Consider the following 19,211-nt stretch of genomic DNA (forward strand, 5'->3'; position numbering starts at 1 on the left):
ATTGAGGGAGAAACTTTTGGTATTTCCTTATGACTTGCTACAGCTTTTGTTCCTTAATAAACACTGTAAACAACAATAAAACCATTGCTTATTAGAAAACAACCAGTGCTTCTGTGGATTCAGTAAAGTTGAACCTCTCAAGCTGTTCTGCACAGTTAACCTGCTGATTCAACAGAAAAATCATTTTGCTGCAAGTAGCCGTATTTATTTTTGACATCTGAATTTTCACAGATCCAAGATGCAGAAAACAGCATAGAAAAACAGTTCCTGCTAATGAACGACTTGCAGGAGGCAACAAGGCCCCAGCATTGGTTGTCCTCCCATGAGCTAAAAGTGGTTTCGGCAAACTAACCGTAATGCTTTACTGAGGAACTCCCTGGATATTGTCAGGAGATCCCACCTTTGTTCACTTACCACATATTGCTGCCATATTGCTGTGTCGATCATAGGCACCAAACCAGGATGATGAAAATGAACTGATAAAGGAAGATGTAAACTCAAAACTGACACCAGGCCACATCTTTAAAATGTGACTTCCTCAGATTTGAGAGCTTTTTAGGAATGGTACGTATTTTAAATAGTGTATCGTGATGTAGTTTGTCTTAGTGTTTGTAAAATAACCAAGCTTTCTTCTTTTTTTTTTTTTTTAACCCCTTTTTTCTACCCTCCAAACTTTCAGTGAAACAGGTAAAACACACCTTTAGTTCTGTTTTGTCTAGACCCCTCCTCAAGACCACATAATCAAACTATCTGGACTTTGAGTAAGACTGGTCACCTGAACAAGACCTAAATGAGTAGGAGATTCTCAAAGGCTTTTTGGCAGTAGAAAAGAGAGACATCAGAAATTAATTTTATGTAGTATTATGTCAAATTAAAAAATTGGATGTACGACATATCCATGTCCACTTCTCTGATAAAACCAAGGCTGAGCAAGACATCCACTTGCATGATAACTGTTGTGAATTCACAGGCTGCAACAATCCATTAGGTATTCCTGGGATGGGAGTAAGAAAAGCTATAAAATAGGGCCTGGTGTTGAGATAATTTCAGATTCCTGAGGCATTGCTCTCTGTAAGGGTGAAAAATCTAGGGCTGGCTTCAATTTGTCCTTAGAATTGTGATCTGGGTTTGTATTGGAGAGTCCTGGTGTACCTGACTAGACCCACTGTGCCTGTTATTAAGACCTAAACTGTTACCTGTTTCACTTGCTCATCGCTGCAATCATCTCTGTTTGCATCTAAATTCACAAAACAAACCTGTAATAAGAGAGAAAAAGAAACAGAAGCTTATAAAGTCATATTAGAATGGCAGCAACCCTTTTAAAGTCAATATATGCTCCTTTTCTAGCCTTGTAGCTGAATATGTGAAGCCTTTTCCTAGTACAAGAAAGGTTGAAAGGTTAGCAAAGAGGATAGCAGAATAGATAATAAGAAAGGAAAAAAAAGGAAAGTTAAGAGTCATGACTTTATCTGCTCTGACAATTAGCTTGTCTGACGAATGGGCAAATGTAATAAAAATAAATATACTGTAAATAGAATAAAATAAAATAAAAATAATAAAAATAAAAAAATTAAAAAACTGTAATACAGAGGCTATTAGAAAAGATAGAGGAAATGTTAAAAATGCATGTGATCGTATATCAGATAAACTCTTCACGTCTTGCTTTTCCAATGATTTCTTCTTTTCAGGCACTTGTTGCTAAATGTTTCATAAGTGCAGGCGTTGATATATGTAGAAATTGTGAGTTGCTTTTAGAGTTTTCTCCACAACACATAAATATTGTAGTGTTTTTCCTAACTTTCCAAGCTTCCTAAGTAGAAGTTTAAGACTTTATGGAAATATTTTTTTTTAACCGTGGTTCATGAGCCAATATGCAAGCAGAAGTTTTCAGCAGCGCTAACCGGGCACTACAACAGGTGGCAGAACAGCTTACTATCTAGTAAGTTTACATGTGATTCACTGGAAAGTACTACTTTTAACGACAAGGTCTTTTGCCCCTTCTTTGATCATTATGAGTTTCAGCAACCATTTAATGGTCGTGAGATTGACTTAAACAGAAACTTCAGATCTAAAGACCATTTCATTTCTGAAGACATTTATTTTTTTATGTGACTGGAAGGCCATTTTCTAATTTTCAGAAATAAGAAAATCCCTCCTCCAGCTTTATTTCCGAGTTAGAAGCAGGAACTCCAAAGCCAGGCTGACTGTCCTACTTCTGAGCGCTGCGGATATCTCTTTAGAAGTTTGTGAGAGTTTGGTGTTGTCTTGATTTAAACCAAAACCTGGCACAGATTCAGGGTTGAGCTGAAGCCAACACCTGATTCCAAACTGCAGATCCAGAATTTATCTTCTAAGAGCTGTGATTTCTTTTTTTTTTTCCTTTTCCAGCAAACAGTAAATGCTTCTTTCCCTAATTTTATGTAAATTTCCCCTAGAAAAATAAAATGCTCTATATTATCCCCTTCACTGATATTCTTGTGTTAGGCATCCGAGCTCCTGTTGTGTGCCTGCTTTTACCCCACGACAACACTGATTTCAGTTTATGTATGCACATACCATATGTACAGATTATGACCATCTGCAGTAACAGCCAGCACAGCAGATGGAAAGATCCAGCCAGACCTCCCATTGTAAACCAAAAAAAACCCACTGAAAAAGAAAGCTTTTTGCCCTTTTAAATAGTTTAATGGCATCTTTATATGAACTTAAAAACATATTTTCCAACATTTTTGCAATTTTAGGAAAAATATTTCTCTGCCTGACAGCGTCATCTATCAGGATATGCCACTGTCATCTGCATTGTATGGCTGGCTAACTTTTAAGAAGCAGTTATAAAAATTGCTAAGCTATAAAGTATTAGCGGTACCCTCTAGCAATATAATGTGGTAGTTATGTAATGTCCTAAACATGTTACAGTTAATTATACAGACAAAAATTTGTCTTCCTTTCCACCGGGACTTTACATGTAGGCATTTTACATATCAGCAATAGGTAGTTATTACAAAGCGTTAGAAAATTACGCTCTTGATTCGCACGTGTACTTCCCCAACGCCCGCAGTGATACGTGGTTATGAGTCCACAGGTGCACAGAGGTGCGTTTGCTTAGGCGACCATTAATTTGGCAACCCGGGGAGGACTGCTGGAAGGTATGGGTCCAGTTTCTAGTCCTCTCAAGCATGTTCACTACCGTACTGAAGGTAGGGCTGTTATGTAGGAGCTTTGTTGCCAAGCCCCCGCGCCAGAGTGGTAAAGTCTAGTTTTGTAGTGGATTCAGCGTGAAAGCTTTGTGAAAAAGCTGCGTAGGAGCCGTCGTGTCTGCGTGTACATTCCAGCCAAACACTCGACTCTCTGGTAAACCTTGTTTTGTCGTTTGTTACCTACCTGTTGGTACAATGGTACGTGTCTTTGCTGTGTTATACACTGGCACTCCTACCAGTGACACCGACTACCATCCTAAAGGTATGCCCTTTCCGAGCAGCCAAAACATCATCTATTTCATGTGGCGTGGATGGCATATACTCACTAACGCTTCAGTAGAAGAAATAATATAAGCAGGAATATCTATTATTTAAAGTCATATTCTCTTTCTTTCATCTGTTTTTTTTTTCTTTTATTTTCAGAACCCAATGAACTAACATTATAAAACCTACGGCAGTACTGAATCCAGTTTCCAAATACACTTGTCAAATTCCATTGACATTGATTTATTACACTGCCAATGCAGTCTCTTAGCGTTTTCCTGTTCTGTGGATTTTGCAGTTTTAATTATAGGCAACTCTAACACAAAAATAGTTTTGCACTGGTGAAAGAGACCGAGGAACTCATTTACTTTTTCCGTTTTGCTGTTTGCTTTGAGATTAGCCCTGCTTTGAGCAGGAGGTGGGACTAGATGGCTACTGTAATCATAAATTAACTCTACAGCTCCATCCTGGCAGGCTCTACACTACTGCTGCCTTCTAGGAAGTTCACCGTGAGGATATTTTTCTTGGAGATACTTCAGTAGAGGTGCTCAAAGAAAAGAAGATCCATCTGAAAAATCTCTCACTGTTTTCTGCTTACGTAATACAAAATTTAACCTCTCATTAGCTTGCATTGCTTGATGAACTTCTAGTAATTACCAGAGACACCTCCGTCAAAATAAGGCAAAACAACAGTACAGAATAATTCCTAATCCGTAGGAAAGAAATATTGCATAGATTATGAAGAAAGAGCCAAGGTCAGGTCAGCATTTGTTAAACTCAATTTAATTCTGACTTTTTTCCTTTGGATCAGATGCAGGTTAATGTATTTTAGCTTCGTTTAACTAGAACCTAACCTTGTCCTAATCATAGTATCTTTAAATGTCAGTCCTTTCCCATACACTTTTCCTTTACACCTCACATCCTTGTCTTCCCACAAACATCTTTTCACTTCCAAAATGTGTCTGCTCCCCACTCATACTGAGTTACTGTCTGCTACCATACAGAAACATCAAGATATTGCCTTTTTTTCTGTCTTAGGAAATACTTATTTTGGAGGGAGAAAACAACCAAAATTAAATGGTGTTACATAACACAAAAAGGAAGAAAACCACCACCCAAGTTCTGGCTTTACTTAATGAGAAAGTCACCCACAACTCCCTTGTTAGATGCTAATATCTACTTTTGGTTCAGTCGTGTTTCCAGCGTAGAAATCCTGTTTGCTCAAGTGAGAACAATACTTTTCATTTGGTGAACATGGACCACTGCACTCAAATCTAGAGCCTCAATACTGGCACAACGCAGTAGGCTACATATCCAGAAACCATTTAACACACAATCACATTGTAAATAGCAACCCTTTTACGATGCAGATTCTTGTACATGAATAACACGAATTGGGGTCTGAACCCCAAGCCTCCTCTTCATAAAACTCTCCAAGAATTTCTACTAGGACATTACCAGGCAGATTATCATCACCAACTTGCTGAGCTTTGATCCTGAAGAAGCCTTTACTTTCCAGGATCATCTAAAAAGCAAGTAGAGAAACTTTTTTTTCTTTTTTTCTTCCCTATTTTGCATGATAATTTCTGTGACTGGTAAGAGGTGTATGGAGTAAATTCTCTAGATGAACGATTTCAAGTCCTGAAATCTACTCTTGAGTCAGTGTAGAAACTATGCAGATACCTCAGTGTCCACTGTCTGCACATTAAGACTGTTACTTCTGAAAAGAACTACACGTTAAGAAATAATTTGTTTATAAAGCAGTTAAGGCTATAATGTACTATACACACAATATATTTTACTCATTGGCAGATGGCCTCAGGGAACCGTTAAAAGTGTAACACTGTTCTCTCAGTTTGGAAGAGTAAAGCAATTTCATTTTTTTTCAGAGTACTGATGCTGGGAAACAGCTGAATGACAAGCAAAGAAATATATTATTGTCTGTATCTTCCTTATTGCTTTCATTTCAGCTTGTATTAACCAAGGTTGGTACTACTGGCATTTTAATATTCCCTAGATAAAAAAACACACTGATGGTAAGAAAGAAACACTGTCTCAGAGGTATAATTCTAACAACAGTAATTTTAAAAAAGCCTGTCTGTTTTTCCTGTGTCTGTTCTAGGGTGAAGTCTATTTCAGTTCTGTACTATTTCCCCCAGATAAGAGATTGCCAAACTACTTTTTTCTGTTTGTTTTAGGAAGTGCTAATGCCTCTTTCTGTTGTCTGTATCAATGCCTGACAGTAAGGAAAGGCTTTTTCTTTGTCCTATGAAATATCTTATAGCTTTTGGTGAGATTAAAACAAGCCCTAGCTTGTGGTTTTTTTATTAAACTAGTATTTTTTTTTAATTAAGAAGAAAATCTGTTTGTTTTCCAATCCTCTTCTATGTCAAAATAGTAACTCAGCAGAGATGTTTGAAGGCTGGGCTCATCCTGCCACAATAGCAGTAGCTTCTTGCACAGTGCTGTAATGGCTAGGAGCTGCTAGCAGCTTTTGAGAAGAGAAACAGCTTTGGGATGCTTGGTCCCTTTTCTCCCATGAAGCATGAGTTCTTCCAGCTTCTTCTTAGGGAAGAGGTTGAACTGAAAATCCACTATAGTCCTCGCTCTCAAGAAATATCTATTTTAAAAGAAAGGAATTTAAACTGAAGAGACAAGACTTGCAAATTAGAACTATATACAGATGGCTTGTGCAACCTTAATTCTACCTCGTATGCCCACATTTATGCAACGCAGGATCTCTGCCTGATTCAATGAACAGGAAGACTGCAAAAAGGTGCAGAATTATGAAGAAGCAGAGAACTGCGTAGCTGCCATTTTCTAACATTTGAGTTTATGTCTTTGTAACCTAAAGGACACTCTTAAACGTGGTTTCTTCGTTTCTAATCTATGTCAGTTGGTGGGTTACGGCCACGCAGTTCAAGACAGTACCAAAATGCCAAGACAGTACCAAAATGCCAAGACAGTGGCAGGACAACATTCGGGTGGCACAAACCACTTTGTCCCTGTCACTCTACCACTGTGTCCATACAGCTGATCCTCATCAGCTTTGGCCTAGGCGTCACTAGCAGGCTGGGTTTGGTGCCATACACCTCAGCATAGGCTAAACTTCTGTGTATGTATTTGGATTTGCAGGGGAACTGTGCAGAACTCGCTGTGTTCTGTGCTGTCCTGGTTGGTATGTCAGCATGTAAATGCCGTCTGGAAACTGCATAAGGGTCTTTACGTCCCAGGTCTGTGCTGCTCTGCTTTCTCCATCCTCTCTCCTGTCTTCTGTCACAACACCAAGTCTACCTAGACATGCAAGATGCCAATTCAGACAGCCAGGAGAGAGTTAGAGGAAATAACCGGTTTGGAACTGCACTGCAATCTGCCCATAAAATTCATGTTTAATTTCCTACAAACAGAAGTGGAAAAGATAATTAGCCCCAGGAGAGATCACAGGAGAAAATAATTCTGAGCAGACAGTTCCTGGGTGCAAAGGAAAAACATAGTTTAAATGCCTAAGCCTGAGGACGTGCAGGATACAACCGTGTGGCCTAGGAAGGCCGAGTGACTGCTGAGCCCAAGACTGATAGTAGTTTTGTGTATAAAACCAGCCGAAGCGCTGATGAGAATGCAGTCCTCAAGGGCAAAGAACTGAAGCAGAAACTGTATCTCCACAGCAGGAAAGGCAAGCTCAAACTGTGCTGTTCCTTGCGCTTTTAGCTTTCCCCGATGACACTCAGTAGTTATTTTGTTCACTTTAAATGTTAGCATCTGTTGCCGACAGGAGTCCAGTGGTAGGAGCAGGAAGGTAGCTGTATGTCAGGGCAGTCAGCTGTCTCCTCTCTGTCCTGGTTTGGGTGATGCAGGTATGGAACTCTCACAATGTGACTTTTAAATTAATACGTATCTGACTGTGCTTGTTTGTATCTTCTCTTGCTCCTTGCGCCCAATGTGGGTAACATGCATCTTACATTAATGCAGCAGATGTTCTGATTGTTTAGCGTTATCCTTCGAGAAATTAAAGGCTTGGTGTTTATTTCCACGTTGTTTCCCCTCTATATTTTGGGCAGGTATTGTTTGTCCTCAGGATGCGTATTGTTTCTTATATGCTATTATGCTACTGAACACTTTATCCCTTTTTTAAATGTAGAACCATGAAGATACAGTTTGTGAAGAGGGTTGTGAAATTTTACAGCAACCATGATTGCTATGACAGTTGTTTTTGAGGATTTAATGGTGTGTCTGACCTCATTCATTTCTGCTCTCAGCAATAACTCTGTGATGGGATGGCAGTTTTGGAATTCTGAGCCCTATTCTCATCCTAATTTCATCTGTGCAAAAGCAGAAAAACAATACAGTTGCTCTAAACTTTTATTAGACCAAAGTCAGAGTCTCCTGGCTTTAGAAAGATAGTTTAGATCACCATAATTTCCCCACAGCACAATAACCAAATATAGCTACTCCGAGGCATCGTTCACTGGAATGGTAAGTGTCTATTTCATAGAACGTACAGCTGCATGTCGTGCTCCCTCAGGAGCTGATGTCGGCGAAAGCCCCAGGAAAAAATATTGCTTTACTCCATGCATCTGAGACAAAGCAAACTGTAAGCCACAGGAAATATCAAAGGAGTGGCAGCGTGCCATATTTTGTCCAGAAATTTTCTGAGAGCTTTGTCTCTTTGAAAATGACCAGCAACATTCACGTATTTTTGACTTACATTAGGATGGCATAAAATGCCTTTTCCAGCAGATTCTAGCAACGCAGCCATCTGTTTTTTCTGTCTGTATGACAAAATCATTTGTTTTGATGGTTATCAAAATGCTGATCTGCAAAGCTCCCAGAAAGAACCTTGCATTTATTTTCACTTGAATTATTTATGCTAATGTGAAGGCTAAATAAAACCTCTTGGACTTCTTGTGATACACATATATGTGTGTGTATATATATATAGCCTGTCAGTAAGGACCCCTAATTATTGACCTCTCTGTTCTTTAAACTTGCAGCTTCTTGAGTCTTGCAATTCCAATAGGGTTTCAAGTACCATTTATTTTTTTTTTTTTAGAAAGACAAACAAAATAGCTGTAAAATGATGATTTCTAAATAAATGTTCTAAAATGTCACATGAGATTACCCTTTAGCTAATAATTAAACAAACTACCTCATAATTTTGGAGATCCTAGGAATTTTTTTAGCATCTAGGTTTGGTAGGACTCGCGTGAAAAGAGGCTGCTCGTGTGAATTTTTTGGGAAGCTTGTGGCTTTGGTCATTTCATCACAATTATTTACTAAAAGAAAACTTTCATAACTGACACCTGAGGCCAATATGTCTGCCCCTCTCAGTACAATTTGTACAATATAATTCTGATTCATGTGCTGAAAAGCTGCTATCAGGTTTTCACTGTGACTCAGGCTTTGGAGAGTAGAAGTCTCCCTACATTGCAGCTTCAGAAATTTGAGGTCTTGGGCAAATTCATTGCGTTTGATGGGATCTTGTCATCAACGACCCAGTGACTGCTCCAATGAATATGCACATGTTGGGCGTAAAACTTACTTCACAGAAATGACTCTGCATCCATCAAGGCCAAAAGCAATATCCAGCCTAATACTTCTACCCTTTGCTTGTCTCTCATGACCATTAAAAAGTTTATGTTTCTCTGTCACCATTTTAATTTACAGACTGGGGTCAAAAGTAGTTCTTGCTGCAGAATGAGCAGAAAGTATTACTGCTTGTGCAAGACTACAAAGTTAATGCACATTTCTGTAAAACCTTATGTGCCTGCATTAGTCGTCTTAAATTACTTTTTTGCTAGGCCTTATGCTTATTTATTTTCGTTCTTTCTGTACTCATTTAAATGTCAAGTAGAATCTCAGAGGACTAGATAATATAACTGTGACAGTTAAAAAAGCTGAGAAATCTGATTTCAAGGCCAGCCCGAATAAAACAATGATAAATATAAACCAATAAACCATAATTGATACCATCATTTAGCTTTGTTCAAGTTAATCTTGTCTTTTTCCATTTCCTGTATTTGAAGATTGTTGGTACGGAAAAATTATGGTTCCATCAGACCATTGCAGGGCATGTTATTTTCAAGGAGGATTTGTTCCTGAGCAAGGTAATAGGTATGAACCTGAGAGCAGTTTGTGGGTTGCACAGAAGCCAGTCCTGCTCCTTCCCCTTTTCCTGCATCCTTGGATCTCCTGCTCAGCAGGGCAGGCCGATGCCTCCTACCCAAATACCAGCACAGTCTGGAACAGTATGTCAGTGACCAGGCTGCTCCAGAAAGACAAAGATAAAGCTTTACAAAACAGTGCTTCCAAATTTTAGACACTTCCAGGGAAAAGATTTCATAGAAATTGTTGACACTTTCAGGTGTCAAAATGCCATGAAGTTTTAACTGTTGTGGTTAACTATAGGCCAGACTATAACTATAGGCTAAATAACTGCACCAAAGAATGTAACATATTTAATGGTTTGGAAAAAAGAGCTATTTAACAATGAAACCGAGGTGAAAGACTGACTCCCTGCAGCCCTAAATTCTGATTGTCTTGGCAGTCTCTGCCCAGGCCAGTCTCGGTAAGCCAAGAAATGTTACTGCCTGTAGCCTACAAAGCCAAACAGATGCATTCTTTAATCTTATGAGCAACTGAAGCAGGGAATTATTATGGTGTTGGATATATGGAGAAGAGAACAGGGATGGTGCATTACTAAACGAATGCTCAGATTTCTGGGACAGTTGAGTGTTTGCCTACTAGTTTTTTAACACACCTAGATAATCTCATTTGGTATAGTGTTGCTCTAAACTACTGTAAAAATAAATTATTTTTACCAAAGACATTTGTATGTCATGTAGAAGCAAAAAAAGGAGATTAAAAAGTTATAAGTACTTAAATCCATTCTGCTTATCTGCGCATGTCAAACAGTTCTATGGTGCTGTACAGGCATTTTCAGTACTTGAGAGAGATGAGGAAGTAAATGTTGCTAAGCCTAATTTAAAAATGCAAATTATTTTGCTAAACATGGATGTCAAGTGAAAATATTCCATAGCAGTGACTATGAAAGAATGATTGGACTCAAGTTCCACCTGCTCCAGGTCTCTGGGGTGTATGAATGAGCACGTATTACCAAAGCATAAGTATATCTATCAGCTGGATAGAAAGAGTAAATTGTGTGTTATACAACTAGATATAAGCTGTTAGATCAGAAGCTAAAGCAGCAATATCTGGAAAAGTGGTTTTTTTAAACTGAGTGGGCTAGTTCTTTCTTACTTGCCTCTACTATTCAATAATGCTTATCACTTCATTACGATACCCAATACGGTTTTTCCCCCCCCCTTTCGTAGTATAATGTTAGTGTGCATAATAGTCTAGACCCTGTTTCTCATTTTCATACTGTCTTTCACACAGTGGGGCAGGTCTGCTACGTACTGCTGTCCCCTGGGCTTAGGTGCCTTCGTTCTGGACTACAGTGGGGGTAGAAGGAATGGGGAGGTGGTACTTCGCAGGGCAGCAGACAAAATCAGCAGCTCCACGGTTGTCACACCTCCTGAAACACATCTCCTGATAAATCTCTACTCAAAGCCTTCTGTGGAAAGGATTTCAGGACTGGATCCAGTGGATCAGAAACTATTGTCTCTAGGTTAAAAACAGGCCCCGTTGCTCCACTGGTTAGTGAGATCCTTCTGTAGTAAAAGCACACCATTCTGTAAGTTCTCTCTGCTTTTGAGAAAATGAGGTGGGAACTAAGGAAGGAAACACGCAGGTCTGATGGTGAGTTTTGACTGAGCTCAGCTGTATGATAAATATGCATCAATATACACATTAAGAATAAAAATCAGGTTTGTAAAATCTAACTGATCAGGATAATGCCCTAAACTCTTCCTTCTCCCCACCAAGCCCATCCTGGCCCCAGTTTTCTTCTTGCTTCCTGGGTCATAAGATTAAATTTTTAAACCAAGACCATCATGTTTTCTCCCCTTTGAAATGGAATGCTTCACCCTGCCCGTAACAGTATTTGTTTTCAGCACATAAAAGATCCGGCTACAGCTGACCAATGTTACAAGCAACAGAAATTACAGCTTTATAATGGATACGGTTTGGTGACAGTGTTCTTAGCTCCGTGCACTTTATTGTCAATGTCTAACAGAGTTACCCGGTAGAAATCTCTAGATTAAGTTAAAGTACCAGTAAAAAAATCCACTTATTCTGTGAATGAACCAGTTCGTACTTTAGAGACTTCTTCCATATAAAACAAACTCTTAGCACCTAGCTAGTGGTTTCCACTGCAATTCAGAAGATAACATACCCTGTTCTAAACACTGAGTTCGCAACACATGGCATAGCCTCTAAATTCAGCAATTCACGGTCTCCAAGTACAGCCTTAAATCTACTAACCTACATTAGTTCAGTTACACAAAGGCCGATGACGGTAAGACACAAACTACTAGGAAAACAGTAACACGAAAGCAGAAAACCAGAAATGTCAGTGCCAGGCTTGTCAGAGTTGAGGATTAGCCCAGAACAGCAGTGATGCCCTCTGCTTTGTGTGTCCCCTCTTAACAGTATGCTTCAAACAAAAGGCTAATTGCCCAACTTCACCAGCTCAGTCTTTCACTGTGGGCTTTGTTCCTGCTCACCAATCTCTCTTTTCATCATTTCTGACTAAATTTCTATAATAAAGGTAACACACGGTTGCCAGTGGCTTCAGTCATTTTAAACTAAACTTTTAGGGACTGACCTCTGTTTCTGCTGAAGGAGACTTGCAGCTCACGCGCGCTTCACAAATTCCAGGGCAGCTCTGCCCCAGCTGTTAGACAGGTTATAAATAGGTAGAGCTCTGAAGCAGCAAGATTACTTGAAAAAGAAGAAATATTACACGTTCTTGTGTTTATGAAGTGGTGTGGAAAACAGCTGATTTTCTGATTGGCTGTGTGAACGTTGGGGATTAGAAAAGCCTGCTTACCTATGTATTAACATTTCAAGGTTAACTCTTCAGCATCTTGAGGTGTAAGCTCTGAGTGCCACTTTCCTTTCCGTAGAGTGTTTATGGAGGTGTGGCTTTGTCTTGTTTCTCTGATGTATAAGCAAGGTTTGAGTTCACACTCAGCTGGTGCACTTACAATCTCCCAGTTCCATCTATATTCATGAAACCTGTAGGAACTTTTACCTCTGGGACCTCTGGCTTATTGTCAGATTAGATAGATATCATCCAGCAAGTTCAAAAGTGACTACAGATTGTCACATGGAGACCTTGACCACGTGTACTTATAAGCTATGTCTTGACTGGAAATTAAGATTTAATCTCCAGCACGCAGAATGGTAGCTTTGGTGGCATGTCAAGCACATCAGATACCAGATCCGGCGAACTGCAGAGGAGTCACAAGAAGAACACTGGTGGGGCAGAAGCACCAGTTCCTCCTTCTCCCACTGTCAGCACTGGTGGCAACACAGTCTGTCTCCTTATCAAAGCTACCCACCCTCCAGCCTTCTTTGTTCTTCTCACCTGCCTCCCACAGACCATCAGGGCTTAAAATTTGGCTTGAAAAAAGCTGAAGCCCAATGCTCAACTTCTGCTGATGGAGCCTGTTGCTGTGGGAGGTTGTTTGACATGGCTCTGTCAAGACACCGGACTCCTCTGTCTTTCTATTTAAGCTTCTCAGAGTCATCGGGGGAGGCTCTGTTGCCAAATGTGTCCCTGAAAGGAGTGGGCCTGTAGGTCCGTCTGCTTTTGCGTAAGTAGGGGTTTACTTTGGTGCTGCCCTCTCTTTCTCCCTGCCTATTTTTAGAGGACTGCTTCTACGATACCACCATCTCAGATCCCACAAATTTTTTGAAAATGAAATCATGAATCACCATGCCTACCATGCTCGCAGAATGTGTTGTTCAGTCACATTAAAAAGATTCTTCAAGTCAGTTAATTTGACATCTTAAATATATGCTCTCAAAACCCTAAATGCCACTGCATAATTAGAAAGAAAGCCTTAACCGAACTTTGACATTTCCTTTTCCCCCCACTTCTCCTTTATTTGCTCTCCCCTCAACTTGAATTTGCTCTTTTATTGCTCTCAGTTGAGCCTGAAATTATTTCTGTTGGTAAACAGGCAACCAGAAACCATAATTATGCTTCCTTACTGAGGCTGTAATCCTAGGTATTCTCTTGATTCTTAAAAAAATATTTAATCAAACTAATTTAAATCTAATTCAACTAGTCTGTCAAACTATTTTTATGCACACAAAGCCACAGCTGCTTTGGGATGATGTTTTGCCTAATTACATGTAGTTTTTGACAGATTTAGGTCTTGCCCCAGTTGAAGTCTGACCTATTGATTTCCAGAATCCAGTATGGAATAGTAAAGATAAATAATTTCCTCTCACGGAGTTCTTTAAGCACCTTTCAGGGAAATAAAAAAAAAAGGGGCAGGGGGGAGGTGCAGATCTAGAAGGACTTATCTTACCCAAATACACTGTTTAAGAAGGAAGCCGGGAAACTCTTTAAACTGTTCATAATACATAAAGTGGTTTTAACTGGGAAACCAAATCATTTTAGTGGATTTGGTACTGATTCTTCCCAAACGCTTAGAAAAATTACTTAGAAAAATATGACTCTACCCACATTTGTGTACCATCAGTTAAAAAGAGCATGGAATACCTCAGTTAAACATCTTCTGCTGGAGTCTGGAGGAGGTGGCCACTGCATCAGAATTATCGAAACCATCCCTAATCCCTGCGCGTCAGGCAGAAGTACCTGTACTTCTGCACACTCACCCGTGCTCACAAGCTCTGTATTCCCAGAGCCAGACCACACAGCTGCTGAAATCATGGATGTTTTTCTACTAAGTTAAATAGCAGCAGACAGAAATAAAGATCTTTCTGTCCATGAGTCAGTTGGATTATTAGCTTCATCTCTACCATTTTTAAGCTCTGCAGCTTAAAAAAATGAGTTGTTCATTCCACATACTTATTTGTATATGTGGCTGGAGAAAAAATATCTGAATAACACTTTTGAGGGGTTTAGAACAAACGCCTTAAAGCAAGAATCTCCTAGCTTTCTGTTTCTCATATCTGAAATGATGAAGCTGGAAATTGAAAAGATTTTCTGGTCTGAACTTTTTCTTCCCCTAGACAAGCTTCTACCAGGACAACATCTGCTTTCTTCATGGCCGCCTTAAACCTGTAGGTCCAGAGCAGTGGTGCAAACGGGACTGTGAGGCTCCCTGACATGCTTTCTGTGGCATCATCCCTAAGTTGGGCTGATATTACAGAAAGGGGTCTGGAAGCTCCTACAGTGGTGATTAAAGTCAGGGCTTTTGTAGCTCCCAGTTTCTTTGCAGAAGAGCAAAGAGATGAGGAATCCTTTTGAGGATTTCTCCTGGTTTCGGCTGGGATAGAGTTAATTTCCTTCCCAGTAGCTGGTACAGTGCTGCGTTTTGGATTTAGGGTGAGAACAATGTTGATAACATACCGATGTTTTAGTTGTTGCTGAGCAGTGCTTACACTAGTCAAGGGCTTTTCAGCTTCCCATGCTCTATGGACTGAGAAGGCTGAAGGTGCACAAGAAGCTGGGAGGGGGCACAGCCAAACTGGCCAGAGGGACATTCCATACCATGGGACATCATGCTCAGTACATAAACTGGGGAAAGCTGGCCGGGGGGGCCGCTGCTCGGGGACTGGCTGGGCATCGGTCAGCGGGTGGTGAGCAATTGCACTGTGCATCACTTGCTTTCTGTATTATTATTATATTATTATTATCATTTTATTTCAATTATTAAACTGTTTTTATCTCAACCCATGAGTTTTCTCACTTGTGCTCTTCCAATTCTCTCCCCCATCCCACTGGGTCGGGGGGAGTGAGCGAGCGGCTGCGTGGTGCTCAGTTGCCGACTGAGGTTAAACCACGACAGGATTGGATTGGATCTTTTTGGAAAAGGAGCTAGAAACCTCAGCCTGAGCCAGTCTTCCTGCAATACTATCAGGAGTGGTGTTTTAGGTAATTTCAGTAACACTATGTGGTGTGGTTCCTGATTGTTCTCTAACTTACGCTGATACTTTGAGAAGGTAAATATCTCTACAAAACAGAAAGCCCTGTCCCTGCCTTTGCTTACCCCGGTAGCTTTTTCTCAGTGTAGCTAGGACAAAAAAAAAAGCCGTATGCTAACACTATGATGGTAAAATGCATGTTGTACGGACAGCTGTAGTGGATCTTTCAGTTCAAAGGGTGCATGAACATACACTTTGTCTATACAAGGTCCTGAGTTCTGGAGAAGAAAACACCTATGGCAAAACACTCAACTGCAATTAGGTGCAACTTACAGTGGAAGTTAGCTTTCATGCTCTGAATGCTAAGAGCACAAAGCTATGCAGAAGAACTTCCAACCCTAGTACAGTCTTCTAGTTCTCACACTGTCATTGGGCACGTGTGTTTATCTGTGTAATAAACAACTGCTCATTTTACTTAACAGAAGCTCTACTGCTGCAGCCGGCGGCAGACTGAACTGGAACAGAGGCAATTAGACAAGCTGCCTGGGGGCAGACGGTCTTTGCACTCGCTCAGGCCCACTCACAAATTTCTCAGCTATTTAACGATATAACTGTGCAGTCACACACCCCCTAATGAAGAGGAAATGGGAATTATCTGAAGTAGGAGTGTGTGTGTGTGTGTGGCTTTCTTGTGCACACAGTTTCATAATGCCTAACGCGTGATCTTCATTCAGCTTCCTTCTGGTTTTATACCGTGCTTCTTTAAAATGCCTTCATGTAGAGAGCAAGGAAGCTTGTGACACCTACATTATAAAGCATGTAAAGGAAAAGACACTTTCCTATAGTTTCTGGGAGAGAGAGAGATCCTAACTGTTCACAAACTGCTAGCTGAAATTTGTTGAGTGTCAGGTAATATTCTATAGAGTGTTCTCCCAACTCTTTTTTCTTTTGTCATTACTATTATTTAGCCTCCTATTGCTCCACCTCTGAGTAGCTTTGTGAAGCAGGCAGGATTTTGTTTCCTGCCCTGCTATTGAATTGGTGTGCTGTCATGGGATAGAAGAACATAACTGGGTAATTCCCAAGTGTTTCCCTTCCCTGAGCATAGAGATAAATGCCTACTGAAGAAGGATGTGTTATAAGGATTGACATCTCCTTTTTGTAGAGATCTGAGATATTTCATAAGAAATAAGGAAACTGAAAATTGCCAGTTGTTGCTTTTATGTTGCAGTTATTTTCTTTTAGATTACAATTTCCTTCCCCCACTGACTAAATTTTGGTGACTTATTTTCCCTGCCATTGGCTCTCATCACTTCTTTTTGGAGTTATTAACAGTTATAACTAATATGCATAGCTCAACTTTTTGGTAGATAGAAGACTGGGAATGGTACAAGAGATGTGGCTCTCTCCTCCACACACGGTATAATTTGATCCTTTATATTTAAATGGTTAAAGAGGATCTTGAGTTGGAATACGTCTTCTACGAGGTGTTTGGAATACCCTGATACTGACTCAGAATAAAAAAGCATCTTCTGGAAGACAGAGCTAATTATCCATTAACATTTGGACGCAATGCTTGTCTCGCATTCATTTCCATGCTTGCCAAAATGATTCTGGCAGAGGAACCAGCTGTGAAATGTAGAAATAAAAATATTAGGTTGGAAGTACTAGACATGCCACGCAGCTGCTTGCAAAAGGATGCACACGAATGGAAGTGTGAGGCAGCAGTATTACACACGTGGGAGAATTTACAAGTGATAACCCCAGAGTATGAAAAAGCTCAGGCACGCCTTCTGCACTGTAATCTAAATAACTCAAAAGGCTTGCTGACAGGTATCCCTCAGCTATACAGCGGTACCTTCCTTATCTCACCAAAGTGAGATCAGGCTACTGCAAACCATCAAAAAATCCATCCTTGTTAAACTAGGACCATGGCACTCTACTGATGGTTTCTCTGCCCAGAACTTCAACAGGATGCAGGGCAGGTTGGGGAAACACCAACCTGAAGCCAAGTCTGGGCCTTCCTTCTGTTGTACAGTCCTTCGCATGACTAGAGAGTGACAATTTCCCTCTCTAGCTGTGAGTGGAGAAAGGCTTTTTCCCCTTCTTGCACTGTATTTTCATTAGGACGGCCACAAAAACCACATTACTCCTTTCTGATTCTATGTCAAAATCTCTCCCATGAGCTGCACAACTGCTATCTAACATGCAGATGAGGTTTCCAACCGCTCTCCTTGCAAGCCCTAATGGAGCGTTTCCAAAAGCAGACAACCCCGTATATACTATCTTCTGTGAGTCACTCAAGTTCACCTTAATAAGGTCCTGACATGACTTTCCTGTGTCTCCCCAGCCCAGCCACAGTTCTTTTTTAGGTACACGTTTTATGTTGTCAGAAGGATGTGTCATACTGCTCTCCCTCCAGCATTTTTAGCAGTAATGTACCTGAAATTTAGTCCCAATTACTCTTCAGAAGATGCGTATCTCAAATGACTTGGTGGATTTATGGGTCTTGATATTTTAGAGACTATCCCTATTTTAATGGCTGGACTGCATTAATGAATCATCCCGAGTCATCTCTTCATAATCCGTTGCTTCAAAACCAGCTGTGAATATTTTCTTCCCATTAAGGCTTATTCATTTGGGTTTGATGTAATTAATTGTCACTTATGACTTAAAGAAAATATGCCAATAAATATTTATGCCACATGCACCATCTGCTTTCTCCAGTGCCCTGTATACTTAGCGTTTAACAAATTTCTGTAAGCCTCACACTGCAATTCATGTTAGAGGGAGCCTGTGGTTATAACAGCAGCAAGCAGTTACAGATGTCCACTCTGGAGGTAGCACAAGAATCCCATTTCTTGATAAAGCAGACCATGGAGGCACTGAGAATATGCCAGTGTGAAATGCTGAAGGGGATACAGCTGCAATACCACGCTTGATCCTCCTGGTGTTTATTTATAGCTTTCTCAGAGTAAGGCTAAGCATCCGGTTCTCTTAAATACAGGTAGGAAAACACTGCTGTATGCGAGTATCACAGAGGGACGGGAAAGAAGATGGCAGATCTAGACAGAAGATTAAAGAGTGCCCAAGTCTGAAGTTACAGGGAAAGAGAAGAAAATCTATTGTCAATCTTCCCCGCCCCAAAATTCATGAGGCAGCTTTTGGCTGCTGTATCAAATACATGTGTGGTACTGAAAATGTGGAAATACAACCCTTTAAGGGCATATTTAATTTCTGCCTTAATATTAGCTCATATGTGAAGATATATTTTTCAGAGCCAAGTATGTAAAAGAGCAAAAAGAGAAACATATTTTACAGATTATACAAGTAATCCTTTCAGTGGTCTTTTAAACTAGTGCTCAGTCTGCCTGCACTGTGCTCCGTAAGGCAGAGAGTAATTGGTGAAGAGGAGGGTTTCTTACTTCTCTCTGCAAGCAAGAGCGGGGCTCTCTGGAAGGTACAATTCCTTACCGCAGCAGCATGAACACCCACACATGCCCAAGAAAGGACTAAGACTCAACGCCACAATTTAGCCTGCAGCTGTTGATTCCTGCTCCTTGTCAGGATATAATTAAGGTATCGTCAGGCTGAATAGGAAGATGGGACTTAAAACTAAAAATACCTCTAGTAATTATGGCTTAAATCTGGAAAGCAGTGGATGGATTTTGATTTCTGAAAGAGACAATGCTGTTCTTGAAGATGGTTGACTAATTACTGAGTGAACGGTAAAATAAACACTCGTGTAATCCTCTGTCTATATGACACACTGCTGAGGGTGCGCAT

General features: G+C 40.3%; 1 protein-coding gene across 6 annotated transcripts in view; it reads right to left on the bottom strand.

Moving 5' to 3' along the window:
- Positions 1 to 19,211, bottom strand: part of SPHKAP (SPHK1 interactor, AKAP domain containing) — a 74,935-nt gene that overhangs the window by 22,746 nt on the left and 32,978 nt on the right. For all 6 annotated transcript variants that reach the window (XM_076340935.1, XM_076340932.1, XM_076340931.1 and 3 more), the window contains exon 4: positions 1,197 to 1,256. In XM_076340935.1, coding sequence (XP_076197050.1) covers positions 1,197 to 1,256 — 60 coding nt within the window. The remainder of the gene's footprint in view (positions 1 to 1,196; positions 1,257 to 19,211) is intronic.

This window comes from Aptenodytes patagonicus, chromosome 6, assembly GCF_965638725.1.
Source record: "Aptenodytes patagonicus chromosome 6, bAptPat1.pri.cur, whole genome shotgun sequence".
Classification (NCBI taxonomy): domain Eukaryota; kingdom Metazoa; phylum Chordata; class Aves; order Sphenisciformes; family Spheniscidae; genus Aptenodytes; species Aptenodytes patagonicus.